The 17,043-nt window shown below is 37.9% G+C and overlaps 1 protein-coding gene across 5 annotated transcripts in view; it reads right to left on the bottom strand.

The window, feature by feature from the left end:
• Positions 1-11,267, bottom strand: part of DEUP1 (deuterosome assembly protein 1) — a 44,477-nt gene extending 33,210 nt beyond the window's left edge. For all 5 annotated transcript variants that reach the window (XM_064409531.1, XM_064409534.1, XM_064409533.1 and 2 more), the window contains exons 1-4: positions 11,162-11,267; positions 10,071-10,135; positions 6,143-6,314; positions 4,713-4,808 (exon numbers count right to left, since the gene is read on the bottom strand). In XM_064409531.1, coding sequence (XP_064265601.1) covers positions 4,713-4,808; positions 6,143-6,314; positions 10,071-10,114 — 312 coding nt within the window. In that variant the 5' untranslated portion in view covers positions 10,115-10,135; positions 11,162-11,267. The remainder of the gene's footprint in view (positions 1-4,712; positions 4,809-6,142; positions 6,315-10,070; positions 10,136-11,161) is intronic.
• Between the last annotated feature and the right edge of the window lie 5,776 nt (positions 11,268-17,043).

The following is a 17,043-nucleotide window of genomic DNA, read 5'->3' on the forward strand; positions in this document are numbered from 1 at the left end:
ACTCTTCTGGTACCACTGTGTGGGTCTCAGAATTAGACACTAAATAGACAACAGACACTGCCTACTGATGTCACCATGAAAGACTTAGGAGTCAGAGGCACAGAAGAAAAGGTACCAGGAGAAGGACCAGCCTCTCCAGAAAAACAGCCAGTTTCCACACCAGTTCACTACACTGAACAAAACAAAGGGTCTGTTGAGTGCCTGTTAACAGATTTCATACAGAAATGTGATATTTTTTGGTAGGAATATGTGCATTTGATTTTGAAAAAAAAAAAAAAAAAAAGCAAACCCAAGGATATTGATAAAGGAAACACTAAAAATACAACCTCGAGGAAAGTTGAGTGAAAGAACTTTGGGAAGAATATTATGCAGAAAAGAAGCTTCCAATAAATACTGATAATGTGTCTTGTTGTTTAGTTCCTCTGTATTTAAATATATGTGACTTAAAAAAAAACCTGACTCTCACATAAAATTCTTTCTATATTCAAACAAAATCCACAAAATCTCATATATTTGTTAACAGCTCAAAGTGAACTACTGTTTGGAAATGGAATGGAATCTTGTTGAGTCAACACTGAATGAGCAATTGAGGTCTGTTCAGATAACAAACATGGCCAAAAGAAGTCCAGAAAAGATACAGAACAGAAACAAATTAAAAAATAATCTGGAAACTTCCTAGACCCATTTGAGATGAACTTGAGAATCATAATATGAGAGCGCACAAACTAATTGAAAAGATGATGAGAAGACAGACTATCCTGGACTAGAAAGTTTCATGACATGAAGAAGCTCAGGCACAGATTTCACCAACTTGGAACGTCTGAATAATTCCATAACATGGGCATAACAGACCTGCGTTATCACCTTCAAACCCAAATCAAAAGTCTTGCAGTGAAGCTGCCTATATTTGAAATTGACTTTGTCAGAGAACAGAGTTATGATAAAATATTTAAAATGAGTCAGAGTATCCAGGCTCAAACAACATGGAACTCATTGACCTTGGAAGAAAGATATCCTTTTTCAAATAAGAGTTTTGGTCTTGAATATATTACGGCATATGTGAACTGCCTGGGAAGACTCAGTTCAGATAAGACAGGTATTGGAATGCTTATGCTAAAAAGGCTGGGAAATACAGGATCCAACAATTCAGTAAATTGGTCCAAAATGGAACAGAGTGGCCAAAATGAGAAAATTTATTTTGAATCTTAGATATTTAATGACAGTAGGATATTAAAGGCAAATTATTGTCTGGATGTTATCATGACTGGAAACTAAACCAAAAGACAAAAATCCTTCAATTTAAGGCCAGATACTTGCTTTAAAAGTTCCAAGTTGCTCTGTTCGCATGTTGTGCATGTCAAAAAAGAAAAGATGCATTTTTGTGAGTTCTGGGGTAGAATCCATCTTAGTTTAGATTTCTGAAAGTTAGACATAGAAGCCTGAGATATCCTGCATTAGAAAAATCTGCCTGTAAATGCTTAGTCATTTCAGCTATCTTATATTCATGTCATACACTGAGATGAATTGTATTCTGGGGGTGTCCCTTTCTTTCTGTTGATTCTAAAGGGAGCCTGGGATAGCTCAGATGCAGCTTTTACATGTCTAGGTGGGGAAATTAGTTGCAAAGTTCTTAGAGCAAGAAACGATCCTTGTTCTTTTGCCAAGATTTCCATAACTTTCAAAGTGAGAATAACTACTAGACATTAATATAAAAAAAAGAAAAAAAAAAAAGAAGGATCAAAGTAATGCAGATGAACCTCAGAAGATTTTGCTATTTAGTTATGACAAAATGCTGCATGTTTGAACAAATACAACAGTGTGGCCTAGGAGTTTCAGCTAACATACTAGGAATTATTTCCCTAATACAAGAAAAAGATAGGTTTTACAGCATTCAACAGGCACACAATCAATCCAGAGGGAATACTGTTCATTAAACAGAAAAGAAATTCCTTCTGAATAGCTTAGCATTCTGACAGCTAGAAAAAGCCACCCTTACTATTTCTATCAAGATTAGGAAGGAAGAAATCTTGGGCAGGATTTTAAGAATACATCTGTAGAAAAAGATACAATGCTATTGGTAAATGGTAACACACAATTTGTGCAAAACTAAACTGTAGCTCATACGATTGTACAGTTTAGAGGGTGGTATATTTTCCCAACTGAGACTAAGAATCGAAAGAAGGGACTCAAAGGACATAAGGCAAAGATTAATATTGTCACAGAAGGTCTGTATTTTACTTATGAGTTTGTGTAGCTTAGAACTGGGGACATTAGAGCCATTCCGTTGCAGAAAATACAGCACCGTTATTCAGGAAGGAAAAGCCATAAGGACTTGTGGCAAAAGCTAGAGGAGCAGAGTGGGACAGTCCTATCGTCTAGCATAAGTGCTAGGAATTGTTCTGACAGGCAGACTTCTATTTATCACATCAAGGAGGCTCCTTACCACAGGCATTTAACAGTTTTCTTCTTCAGTCAAGGTGAATGAGGTGGACATTCCATGAAAAATATGGTTTGGTCAAAGGAGAGGAATGGGGACAGGAAAATAAAATCCAAACAGCATCAGTGCTGGAACCTTTAGAAAAAGGAATAGGATGACTGAGAGAATGAAATGTTTGGAGACATGGATTGGGAAAATGATGTATATTTGTAAGAGGTAGAAATCCAAAGTTCTATCAAGTTTATCTTGCATAAATATAGAAGAAGAAGCAATCAAGAAACCCAAAGAAAGGTTAAGTGGTCTTAGTGGTAACAAAAAAGGAGAATTTGGGGAAGAAATATAACAAGGTTTAAAGAGAAAAGCTTGTAGGTTAGAAAATGTTAGGTTCTTTAAAAAAACAAAAGAGAAAACAGGCTGCATTTGCCCATGGAAAGGACTTGATGAGTAATTAAACACTCCAAAATAAAAATCTTTATGAAAAATTGCCTGGACTTTCAATTTCAGAAGGTTCAATTTCAGTGAAGATATTAGCAACATGTAACATGAACCCAAGCATTTTTAGCATGGGATAAAAAAAAATAATTAAGAAGTGAAAAATACTGCACTAAATGTTATAAAGAAAAAAGAGCTCTACTGTATTTTTGAGAATAGCTCTGCACTGCTAAAAGACATCTTATTACTTATGCATAAAATGTCACACTCCTTTTCATTGTGTGATGTTTATCTTCTCAACAATCATGCTAAGATGATGCTTTTTCTGTAATTTGAGTAAATTATAAACCAGCTTTTATTTCTAGCTACTTTCCCAAATGATTAGAAGTGTTAATTACAAAACAGCCGAAGCATTCACTGCCTATTTAGAGAATTGTTTTCCATATCAGTTTTCAATTGTAAAAGAAAAGATAAACTAAAGACAACATAACATTAAAAATAAATAATACATTTATTAATTTGATGGACTCAGGTGTAGTATTACTTCTAAATAGAAATAATGATATCCAATTTATGCAATCTGACATCACTATATACTAAGCATGGTGACTGGAAATTCTGAATTATAACACCATATGTCTGGTAGAAGAATCCAGTGAAGGGAACAGAAAAGTAGCAGGAAAAACAATGCAGAATTGTGTACCTTAGTTGTTAAAATCTGAGAAACAGAATCAACTCAAGTTTGCTACAAATTTATATCCATGATTGAAGTAGAAAATACTGAAGAAACAAAAGACAGGTGCAGAGCAAACACAGCCAAACTGCATCATAAAACCATAGAATTGTTTGAGTTGAAAAGGACCTTTAAAAGACCATCTAGTCCAACTGCCCTGCCATAAACAGGGACACCTTGCATTAGACCAGCTTTCTCTAAGTTCCATCTAGTATGGCCTTGAACACTTCCAGGAATGGGGCATCCACAACTATGGGCAACCCGTTCCAATGTCTCATCACCCTCACTGAAAAATATAATAAATTGTTCCTCAGGTACAGTCTAAATCTGCACTAATTCATTTAAAACCCTTGTCCTTTCTCTCAGCCTGTCTTCACCAGAGAGATGGTCCAGACCCCTCTGATCTTCTTCATGGCCTCCTCTTGACTTGCTCCAATAGGTCCAAAGCTTTCTCGTACCGGGGACCCCAGAGCTGGACGCAGCACTGCAAGCAGGGCCTCAGCAGAGCAGAAAAGGGGGAGAACAACTTCCCTCAATCTGTTTGCCATATTTCTTTTTATGCAGCCCAGGATACAACTGGCCTTCTGGGCTGCATGAACACTCTGAAATAAATAAAGTCAGAACCAATTCCCAACATCATTAATGTGGGTTACTCCAGATTTGATACAAAGGAAATCTATACCTTATGGAAAGCTATCAGGCCACTGTAAGAGTTGAGTAAATCAGGGAAACTAAAACCAGAAAATGATATAGGAAAGACATGATAAGCACAGTATAAATCTTAAAATCCCTAGCGTGCATCAGACTCATACTAGCATGAATCCAACTACGTATTGTATTCGTTCACCAAGGCTTTAGTTTATTAGTCTGAAGTTAGGAAATCAAGTATCTGTCTTCATAACAGATGTCACATCCACATCAAAAATCCATCCAAAGTTTCGACATGACAGTACACAAATTATAATGGAGCCTGGTAGGAAGCTGTAGTCATCATCATTTGTATGACATGACTCTTCTTTCCCAAATCCATGATGGCACATCTATACAATTTGGCATCTGTAAGTTTTTTATACTGCAATCACAAAATAATGAAACTGACATTTTTCTTACTTGAGATTTCAGTGCTTGAAGCTGAGTTTCATAACTCTGAGCCATTTCATTTTTAGTTTTCTGTAAGTTTTCCAATTCTTGTTGAAGTAATCCCACCTGAAGTTAAAATAAGCATTCAAATGTACCTTTTCTGACATTTTTCAAAATATGTAATTTTTGGGAAAGTAATTTGAAACTTTGAAAGAAGATCACTGCTATAAGAAGAGGTATTAAAAATAAGTATTAAATCAGTAGCTTGATAATAGAACTGCATACCACAGACCTAGATTGTGTCAGCATCAAATTAGGGATTTTAAAGTAAAAAATCTCATTACATACTGATGTTATGATTTAGTTATAATGTTGTACAAGTCTGTCATGAAATACCATTCCTGAAAGCTTTTTAAACCCAAATATGCTGTTCCCCATTGTGAAAATTTTCCTTGCATGGCTTATAAAATGATACAAATTACCTTCCAGTATTTATGTACAAATTACCAGAAGACACTGTGGACTCATTTCAGCTCCCTAAGTGCAGTGCCATTTGTGATATCATAAATTATTACTGAGTTTCACAGAGACCTGAGAAATATGACAGAGAGCATACATTGCACCCGTGCTTTTCTGGAGGGGCAGTTGGAAGCTTGGTAAAATATGCTGAAGTATTTCAGATAATGCCTCTGTACAGCAAATAAATTGACGCTTTCAGGATGGGCTACTTGAATTCTTCTCTTGGTTCCTCTGACTGCAGGGACTAAGGGCAAGTTCCTAATTGCTCATTAGGGAGAGTCACTCCATTTTCAAGACTCCCACGGGCAATTTAGCCACCTAGCTCACACAAGGATGCCCTCGTGCTAAATTCAGCTGGCTTGAACTAGAACTGATTGCTGTACAAGGATTTCGTGATGCTTCTGAATAATTATTCAGAAGAAAAGTATGTGAAATACCGGCAACATCAGATAAACTGGGGCTTTAAGTTTCATACAAAAGTCGAAGTAGTAACACATTTCAAGTCTTCACAATGAGTAAAATTATCATACAAAGACAGTATATAATGTAAAATGTTAAAAATCAGGAATAAACAGGAGTAACAAAGACATGATTTTGAGAATCTTTTGGAACTGCATTCTTCCATTTAAAATTTCTGATGAAATGAGAAGTGCTGGCATTTAGAAAAAACATCAAACTATCTTTTTACAGCTAACCCGAGAATATTTGATGTAGACTTTAGGGAAATAGAAGAAATATGAGATTTTCAATGACATTTTTACAATCACTTTTCAGAGCAGAAGCACACTTTAAAACAAAACGCTAAGGATAATTAGTGACCTTTAAGGGGTGTTTGGTATTTTTACATGATAAAACAAATGGTCTTATGGAGAATTTAAAGCATACTAATAAGAAACTACAAGAATAAATACTTTTTTATAGAATGTGATATTCTTAAATACCTCTTGACCTTTTTGATCCAGTTTGCTTTGGGCACTTGCTAATTCTTGATCCTGGATATCCATCTTTGCTTCCAAAGCTCTCATCTTTCTTTCCCATTCTACTTGCTTTCTGTTTACTATGATGTCAATTTGATGCACTAATTCCTGAAGTGCAGCTTCACATGGAGAAGCTCTAAAAATATAAAGAGATTTATTTTTTCAAATAAAGAATAAGGGAGAAAACAAATTTTTATTTACATTGCTACAATTCTGTTTTAATTGTGACCAAACTAACCACTTTTCAACAACAAAAAGAAAGAAATTGAAAAGTTAAATGATGCCTTCAAATGTAGGTGGAACCTCACTTCATCAGTCTTGAGTTTGCCCACATGCTCAACTTTTGACTCCACTAAACTGAGAAACAGCTCCTTAATGTGGATATGGGTTTATCACGAATCTTTTATTTGGTGCTTAAATTGTGCACCTTGTTTTGATAATTATTACTGGAAATGGAGCAAATTTGTTAGATTTATAACATCATAATTAAAACTTAGCATGATTTTTTGAAGTTAAATTCTTTAAAACTTCTTTTACATCAACAAATCCTTGAAACTGTAACGGTATCAATGTTAAGCTTGGAAAGGCTTTTTAAATGCACACATAAATCTTAATGACTTTTTAATGTTAAAACTGTTGGTAATGCTGTTTTGAAATTTAATATAAATCATAGGATGACAATAACCAAAGTCCAAGTAAGTGATGTATATCTCTCAAAACAAAAACACCCCTCTCCTAAGTGCCTGGAATCCATCTCAAAAGTAGCATTAATGATGGGTAAACTCTGACTGCCTCTGGGTGGAATATAAAATGGGATTTTGAAAACAGAAGATAAACTGATACTGGTCTACCTGCTACATCAGGACTGCCTTTTCCTTGATACTGCTGTAAAGATCTGCATGCTTCCAGCCTCCTCTAATGTCACATGGCAACACTTTGGTGAACCACCAGGAATGACTCAGCTGTGTTACTTTATCCTTCAGAAACAGGTGCTTGCTTTATTGTGTGTCACATGGATAATCTAAATATTGTTATGCAAGTAAGACTGCAACTTCTAGCCTAGATCATCACAATACCCTTTCAATCCACAATGGCTGACACCTTTCACTCTTAAATTTCACCTGCCTCTTTCAGATCCTCCTGCACATCGCAAATTACGCATCTGTTGCTAAAAAAAAACTTCTATTAACAAGTTCTTACATGCTTCTTGAATCTAGAGTGATCATTATATAAAAGGGAGCTGTTGAAAGAAAAATTCTTTCTGAAAGAGCTTCTCAGTCCATCTCCACTTTCTCTAATTCCTTGCCTGGACCCTCTAAGCACACTTGCAGCTGCAAAAGGAAATCTGTATGTGCAGTTGTAGATTACTTCTGCTGTTCTACTACCAAAACTACTCTGTACCAAGGCTCTGGTATTGAAGACAGATCTGCAGTCATTCCCACCCGCGAGCAGAGAGGTGCTACTTGCTGCAGTAACTATTGCTTTAGTTCACTAGCGTTTTGGAAAGAGTGCTGGTTAGCTCCCTCAGAATACGGCCAATTATTTGGCCCCACAGCCATGAGAATTTATTTTCATCACTGGATATGGAATCAATGATTTCTTTTGTTTAGTAAGACATGTAACACGCACGTAACACACAATGTAACACGTAGCACACAAATAACAAATCTTTTCATAAGCAAAGAAGTATGCGTGGGCTTTTTTACCCATGTGGATTCAGCATTCCCAATTTGCTGAATGCGTACATCAAATGGATTCGTCATACTGGGGAGTAATGAGTTGTAGTTCAGCAAGTGGCAGCTACTTTTTTTGGGTTAATTTACTTTGAAACAGCTCAAAACACTTAAAGTTATCTCATTTCAAAGTGGTGTAGGCAAGCTCTTAGTTTTCTTTTATTCTGTCTCCATATAAGTGAAAATAGAGATGAGTCATATTCTACTGTCATTAATAACTATTTATCTTCATGTAAAACAAAGTGTTTCCAAATTTAGGCAAAAATCCAGAAAAAAATATTTACCACCTCCAAGGCCTTTTTATTTATCACAAAGGATTTTTGCACTGCTTAGATCTTTCTAGCTCTATTTATCCATCTTTTGCTTTGGAGTTCTGCACAGGTCTGCATTTTTCTGATTGTTTCCTAACAGACAGAAAAATGAATGGTAGAAAGAATGGTATTGTCCATACACTCTAGAACAAAGTTGTTATTTAAAAACAGATGATTTAAGAAATGTTTGGTTCATACTGTCTGTCTTGAATTTATACTTTCTTCCCATATTATTTACATTTGTTCACAAATAGGAAAATAGGTATGACCATATTTATGCAAACAAAAGTAAAACTTATTCAATCTTACATAGTATATTCATTAGGATTGGATATTTACCACAGCTTCTACAGTCAATATTAATTAATTTAATCATTGCAAACATTGTTCTAAAAATAGGAAATATACAAACCAGTTGTGATAAAATCTTCTACCCCAAAGTTCCATTATAAGAACTACAACCATCTTATTTAACAACTTTCAGCCATACTGAATCATTCACACCAATGGATAGACAATTTGTGATTTATGAGTCCTTGCAGCTGGAATGTAATTGTCATGATTTTCACCACCATTACTCAGCCATTTTCCCAAGTTTTAAAGGCACTGTATTATCCCTGGAATACTGTCAGCATAGACTGAAATTGTTGCCTTTCAGTAAAGATGTATCCTGAACTACTCTTCCAGAATCTTTGTATAGTTAATGGAACTAACTAGCTAGTAAGAATTATGGTTTATGATGGGACAAATTCTTCTAGATGCATCTGCAAATAGCCTGAAATTTCATATATTGATTAAAATAAAGGCAAGAAGAATCCTGAATTTTTGAAATAGGCTTCTGACTTGTAGACAAAGAATAGCAATACTTTTGGGATTTTCTCATTCAAGTTTTTATATGGCTACTTTTACAAATTATGTAACTATGATATGAAAAATGAATTCCCTCAAAGCACCCTTTTAAATCCATTAAAAACTTTCTTGGGCCAGAATAAGGTATGATAGATCATGCCTCTTTTATTTTAAGAAAGACTTTTAATATGCGTCATATTGTGTTGTGTTGTTTCTTGGTAATCATAGCACAATAAACTGGTTTATTTGAAAAGTAGCTAGTAAGTTTACTTACAAAATCATGATGGATAAATATTGTTTTAAGTCATAAAGTGGGGAAGTACCTCTTATATTTGCTCCTTGAAGATGCTGAATGGGATGAGGTGCTACATCAACTCTTACTCATGCTCTCATTTCTTTAGAAAGACTGTGTTAACATATTTTTTAGATTAACTAAATACTAACATATTTTTTAGATTAACATTAAAAGAACCAAACTTGGACTATGTAAAAATAAAAAAAATATTATGTGTTCTTATGAAAAGTGCACTTAATACTTGGGGAGAAAAGTTGTAGTTATTATCTGTGCAAAATAAGGCTAGAACTTTAGCAATGAATCTTGTTTTCAAGATTCTTACTGTTTTAAGAGCTGTGATATGTAAGTTTATATCGCTGTATCCTAGCAACTTCAAGTACTTTTAAAAAAAGTTTGAAATAACATTTCTTAACATCTTAATAAAACCCTACATAACTTTCATTCTCCTTCCACCTCTGTTTCAGGTATGAATATTTAAAACATTAAAATAACTAAAAGAAACAGTGAGTAGAGCACTAGCCAAAGCAATAAGATGTCTTGTCTTAATTATCAGCAAGTTCTCCAGTTTGCATAGAAAGCAGAAGAAATACAGAATCAAGTTTACCTCCAAAATCATTAATATTTCGTGTTTCACATTTCTAATAAATATACATAATTCAATTCCATCATATATTCAACTCCCAAGGGAGTAAGTCATTACGTACTTAGTCACAGCTTGCTCCTGGAACATTTCTAAGTCCTCCTCCATAATACTGATTGTCGTTTTAACCTGTTAAAACACCAAAAATCAAATAATTCAGATTCTTAAATGCATTCATTTACATAGCCAAGTAGTGCCAACTGGGTAGTTCTGTGCTTTCCTTTCAAATTATGCAATTTTCTCATTAAGAACAACAAGGACAGGAGAGTGCAGCTCTCACCCATTCCATGTCTCACCCATGGAATGGGTGAGACAAAAACTTCCAGAGTAAGCTCAGCTCTCTCACAGCAATTCTCACACTTTGGTACCTCTGAGATACCAGAGGTGGTGCTGAGCTTGAACCTAGCCCTGGGTCTCCATACGGAAATTTATTTTGGATCATTCCTTGTTGTGTGACTTCAATGACTTCCGAAGACACTCTTAAGCACATGAAATCTTAATGTGCCATAGATCCACGGCTGCACTCATCAAACATTGGCACCTTTGCACAGCGGGATGAGCCTCCATCCCGGCTGTAACTGCGCTCAAACACCATTTCGGATTCCTATGGACTGGCCACTGCCTTGCCTGGCAGATGCAGTCTGAGACATTCAGCCCTCAAATACCTCGGCAGGACGATCAGAAAAATGACATTGCAGAGACCAGCCCGGTTCTGTGGGTCCAGCAGGACACAAGGATGTGGGGCCATGCCTGCATGCCAGAACATTATGGGTGACAGGGGAACAGCCCTAATTCCAAATTCCTGGTGCGGGAAAGCAGTGGGGCTCTCAGGGGCACGGGTACCAGTACCCACAGCCGTGTGGGCAATGACACATGGCACTGCAGCCTTGGCTCCACAGGGAGCAGGCACCTGAGGGGACACTGCCAAAGGGCCGCTGTCTCCACAGGGGACCCGCACCGGAGGTGACACTGCCAGAGGGGCACTGGCTGGAAAAGGACCAGGCACCAGAGGTGATGCTGCCGCAGGACCAGCCACAGGAGACCGACTCCTGAGGTGATACCGGCACAGGGATCACCTTGGCTGTGCACCTGTGGAAACCGGGGTACGGACAGCACCCCCCGGGCTTCCGCGGCCGCCCCCTCCCCTCCCGTTACCTGCCGTGCTCCCCCTGCGCTCCTGCCGGCCCCGCCGCCGCTGTGCCCGCGGTGCGAGCCCCGCAGCCCGGCCCGCCCCGGCGCCCGGCCCGCCGCCGCTCCCGCCCGTCGCCGCGGTAACGCGGAGGGCGGCGGGAGAGGCGGGAAGCGGCCGGGAATGGGCCGGGCAGGGCCGGGACTGGCCGGGCAGGGCCGGGACATGGCCAGGGGCAGGGACGGGGCAGGGACAGGACTGGGCCGGTGAAGGGACGGGGTAGGGCTGGGACTGGGACGGGACTGGGCCGGTGAAGGGACGGGGCCGGGCCGGGCACCGCGCCCGACGGCGTGGGCATCCCGCGGTTACTCCCTGCGTCCGTCCTTCGATCCCAAGGAAGCTGGAGTGACTTTCACCACAGGAAAATTTCACCCGGGGTGAAGAACGTGTACTTCTCCTTTAACATAATTTCAGAAATCAGGAGGCAAGGTGCTTTTTTTCCCCTTCTATTTCTTTTTCTTCTTCTCCCCCCACCCCTTCCCCTTAAAACGCTGTTATTACCAGATAATGAAAAGGCTGAACATTACCCTTTCCTCCCTCAATGACTAGCTATGTTTTTTTCAAAGGGCATCAAACGATTTCCAGATTATTTTGCAAACGACCTTGTCCTGATGCCTTTCCATTCTTGTGGCCTTCAGTCTGTCTTACTGAACAACAAAATGCTTTCAGGAATCACAGCTATTTCAGCTCTTTCCAGTAATAATTTGAGGGACTTCACATTTCTTCAAACACCAGTGAGGTTTTCTACCAGGATGGTACCATTCACTTGGTATGTATTGTCCTGAAATTTCACGGAGCAGTATCAGGACCTGCTAGTCTATTTCCGTGCAATACATGTCCAGCTTTGGCTTTGTTCTTCTTAATATGTTTACTGAAATTGACCAAGTGAACAGAAGCTTTTGTACCAGTTCTAAGGAATAATCTATTTCATTGGGTTCCTACATACTGTGCTGTGGCAGACGGTTTTTGTGTCAGCAGAAATGCTGTTTCAAGCTGTGAAAAATGGTTTAAAATTTTTTTTTAAATAAATTTATATGCGGAGTTTCAGGAAAGTCACAGAATGACAGAATTTTTAGGACTGGAATGGACCTCTGGAGATCATCTCTCTGGAGACCATTTTGTCCAACTCCCTGGCCATGTCAGGATCACCTAGCACAGGTGACAGGAACTTCCTGATGAGGTTTGCCTATTCATTCTAAAAAATAAGAGTTTTCCCTTGTAGCCAGGCCTGTCAGGCTGACAGGAGTAAGCTGTGGGACCAGTTGCTGCACTCTAAGCCCTGAAAACGTTTTCTTCATTACACTTTTAATACTTCATTAGGCTTTTCTTCATTATTTACTTACTGTGATAAGAGTTAATGTTTCAAAAGAATTTCTTATAATTGAAATAGTTTTGATTTTTTTTTTAAATAATAAAACTTGGGTTTATTTATTTGAAATACTGAGCTTTGAGTTGATAGGAAGTATTATATACTAGATGTAATTTCTAATGCAACTGCCAGCAAATTTCCATTTTTTCATCTGCTCAATTGAAATGAACTTTTCAGCCATATTCCCAGTGTATATATTTTAATTTCCTCCCTGTCTTACCCTCTCTCAGAGGTAATCAGTTATTCAGAAATTTAACTTCCATCTGTCATGCCTAAATGGAATTGGGAGGGGGACAACTTAAAAAAATACAGAAAAATAATTTTAAAATTACTTTTCTACATTTTCGAAGATTTTTAGAAGGACAATTCCATGTCACTATCTGGAGTTGTGTTTATAACTCTCTTATGTATATCCAAATACCTCCCCCACTGTATTAAAAAAGTCCCATATCAAATTTCTGTCCTTTTTTATTTGCTTTTGCTCATTCACATCATCTCTTGACTAGAGCTTGTCTTATGAGACTCAAAACTGTTATTTGTTGACTTTAAAGAACATGCCTTCCAAATTGTGACAGCCAGCCAACCAGCCAAAAAAAAGCTAATTTCAAATCAGCTTTTAGATTAAAATTCATGGAAAGCTATAAAGCAGGAAAAGAAGAAAGTAGATCAGGGCAGGTACACAATGGAGTGTGAACAAATGTCAAACAAGAGAAGGTGCAACCCTGATCTATTTACAAAAATGAGGGGAACTAGGCATTACCTAGGAAGCTGCCTTGCAGAGGGATCTCAGATTGGGCAATGATTAATGGGATGGAATATAAAAAGTCAAAAAGTCAATATAAAACTCACAGCTGGATGCTGTGCCTAGCAGGTGAAAGTTTCTAATAATAAAGCAATAATACACAATTCAATATAGAATATTTTCAGAGCAGAATAAAAGTGGTGGTTTTATAATTTAGATATAATTTCAGTGATAAATTATTATATAACTACTAGTTATCCTTCCTAGGTATTTGTCATTTGAATTCTTCAATATGTGTTGGGTTTCAAGTGCAATATGTAATAGCAGGTAAAACCTAAGTGCATTTGTGTATTTAACTTTAAATACGGACTGTATTTACAGGATATATTCACAACTTACTTTGCAGTCTCAGATGACAGATTTGATTGAACATTTTGTTCCAGTAAACTCAGTATAATTCTCATAAGAAACAGACTCATTTCTTTAGCATAGAAACCACATGATCTTAGTGATATTTATGTGATGGATTCATAGCAGCTCTATAAAAATTTATTAATTGTATTCTGCATGTTAGTTTGAATGCATATGGACACCCCAACTTAATTTACAGAAAAGAAAAGGAATAGCTGAGTATAAACCATCCCAATAGCTGAGTATAAACCATCCATCCTCCAACTATGCAGGAGTCACTGAGAGACAATAAAATCTATGAGAAAGATCCTTAAGACGTAAGCAATAACAGAAGAATGACATTTAAAAAAGAACCTTTGCAAGAGGGATTTCTACTTGTGAAAATGAGACAGGCATAAAATGTGCCTGAAGATTCTGAAAGTGCCTAACTAATTTACTGGCAGGAGCTGCTAAATCCTGACATAATACAGACATAGATGAAGAGTACTGTTTCTAAATATTTTGTTTCTGGTTTAAACTGAAAAATACTCTTTTCTTAAGCTGCTTATGAAATCACTGAAGGAAAGAACAGAAAGAGTTTGGATTTAGTAGGATTTGCCAGGTAAACCAATTGATATGTCACACTGTAGGCTGAAACCTTGGAGTGGAGAATTTTAAGAATTTATCCTACAAGAGGAAACCTGAAAATTAAGGGTAGTGCTCTGGGAGAATGCAGACAGGAGATAAAGGTGCCATTAGGCCCGTTTTTTTGACACTTACAAATTAGTCTTTCTGTGTCAGTCTCTAAGGATGACAAAAAATAATGGTAGAATTGTGTAGTCTGGAAAAGACCCTTTAAGATCATGAAGTCCAGCCTCTAACCCAGCACTGCCAAGTTCATGACTAAACCATGGGCCCAAGCACCACTTCTACACATCTCATACATACCTCCAGAGATGGTGACCCCACCACTTCCCTGGGTGTCCTGTTTCAGTGCTTGACAAGCCTTTCAGTGAGGAAATTTTTCCTAAAGTAGGATGTAAACTTCACCTAGTGCAACTTTGAGGCCATGTCCTCCTGTCGTATCCTTTGTTATTTGGGCAAAGAGGGTGAACCCCACCTTTCAGATGTTTCTGGTTGCACTCTCCTTCAGATGGTTGTAGGGAGCAATAAAGCCTCGCCTGAGCCTCCTTTTCTCCAGACTAAACACTCCCAGCTCCCTCAGCTGTTCCTCACCAGACTTGTGCTCCAGACCCTTCCCCAGCTCCATGTCCCTTCCCTGGACACGCTCCAGCCCCTCAATGTCTTTCTTGTAATGAGTGGCCCAGAGCTGAACACAGGATTTGAAGTGTGATCCCACCACTGCTGAGTGCAGGGGGACAGTCACTGCCCTGCTCCTGCTGCCACACCAGTGCTGACCCAGGCCAGGATTCCATTGGCCTTCTTGGCCACCTGGCAACACCCTGGCTCATGTTCACCCACTCATTGACCAGCACCCTCAGGTCCTTTTCCACTGGACAGCTTCCCAGCCATTCTGACCCTAGCCTGGAACATTGCATGAGGTTGTTTTGACCTAAGATCTTTGTTCAATTTTATCTGTATAGTGCTAGATATTTTAAAACTTGCGGCTAATATTTTTCTGGAAACTCATCATAGTGTTTAGCATGACTTCAACTATGTTCAGTATGGCATAGTCTTTCCTTTGTAGTTATTCCTACTGAAGCATAAAAATACAAAAATATTTTATGGTTTGGCAGCATGTGGATGGTTTCTAGCTCTATAGACAAAAATACTTCTTGGTTAACTTGTTTTTACTTATCAAATGTTGTCTGTGATCTTGTCTGCAGTTAAAAAAAAAACAGTTAAACTTGAGACTGTACATTTAATCTATGGCTTTATATCCTGCCACAGTTGCCTCAGCTTCTAAATTGTGCCATAGTGACATAAGAATTTATTAAAAATTATTCTGGTTAAGATAGGCATGTTATAGAAAAAAAATAAACACTCCAGAAGTGTAAATTTGACTTTGTACTGTCTGAGGGGATTACAGGAAAAAACCTGGTTTGTTTTCATCCTGAGAGTAAATTATTTTATGATAGTTTGACAGTTTTAGTTTTCAATGGCACAAATGTGCTAACAATTGTACAAGCTGCTTTTGGTCATATAGAAATTTAATGATGGAAGAGTAGATAATTAGAAGTTTTGTAACGTTGCATAGATTTAAGTTTTTATTTTTTGAATCAAGCACATTAAGTGAATATTCTGTTGAAATATCTCATAGAGAAATAATTAACAGTGCTGACATTTAAGTTGTCATTTGAGTTTTCAGAGATAGCAATTGAGTAGCTGTCATGGGACTTCACATTGCTCACTTGCATAAGAATGTATTCATATAGAATACAGTGCTACATTGGTTATATTAAGGTGATATTTTCAGGTTATGCTTGGGTGATCAGATGTTCTGCCTTAACTAATTTTATTTCTTTTATCTTTGGAGTCCCTGTTTAGTTTTCTAATTAACTGAATGTCATTATTTCCAGAATTAGTACTGGGGTAGAGTGGTAATGCAATTAAAAAGTGTTGCTGTTCTACCTTCTATAGAAGTGCATTATGAGGCCTGAGCTATTTGGCTTGCCTGGAAAAGTTAAGCCCCCATTTAACTTGACTGTAAAAAGGTATTTGGCTGGGGATTCAGAGGCAGGCACATAGGATACTAGCTTTGTCATTAACTTGCTTTTCTCTAGAAACAGAAAAGCACTTTTTATCAACCTAACATCTAAACTCACCCTTCTGACCTTGACAGCCATAATTCTAAGCAGAGTGCAAATAACAGTAGCACAGTATTTGCTTGCTGTCTCTGCCTTTTGCAGACACTTGCTCTGAGCATATACATGCTCAAGGCTGAGACTGGGCTGAGCAAATACTGTATCTGCTTGAACATCCTGTTTTGCTTAACAGTTATCAGCTCACAGTGATGAGACTTGGGTTAGTGTGAGTGCTCCTTGCAGGGCAAACTGCATCCAAATGTGTAACACCACCAGCAGCAATGGAAACTTTGCTTCACCTTCCTGGTAAAAAAAAAAAAAACCAACACCCCCCCCCCCAAACAAACAAACAACACAAAAAAACCCCAAACAAACAAACAAACAAAAAACAACCAACAAAAAGCCACAAAAGAAAGCAAAGCTTGCCTAGAAAATTTGAGCTAACAGAAATACTCTACATTTTCTACAAGCTGAAAGCGAGGATTGTTGATCAGAGTAACCCAGTTACTCCTAAGGGTGAAGCCTTAATCCTTGGCTTTCCCTCCCAACCTGAACACCACCATCTCATAAGACTACCTTGCA

The sequence above is a fragment of the Passer domesticus genome, chromosome 2 (genome assembly GCF_036417665.1).
Source record: "Passer domesticus isolate bPasDom1 chromosome 2, bPasDom1.hap1, whole genome shotgun sequence".
NCBI lineage: Eukaryota > Metazoa > Chordata > Aves > Passeriformes > Passeridae > Passer > Passer domesticus.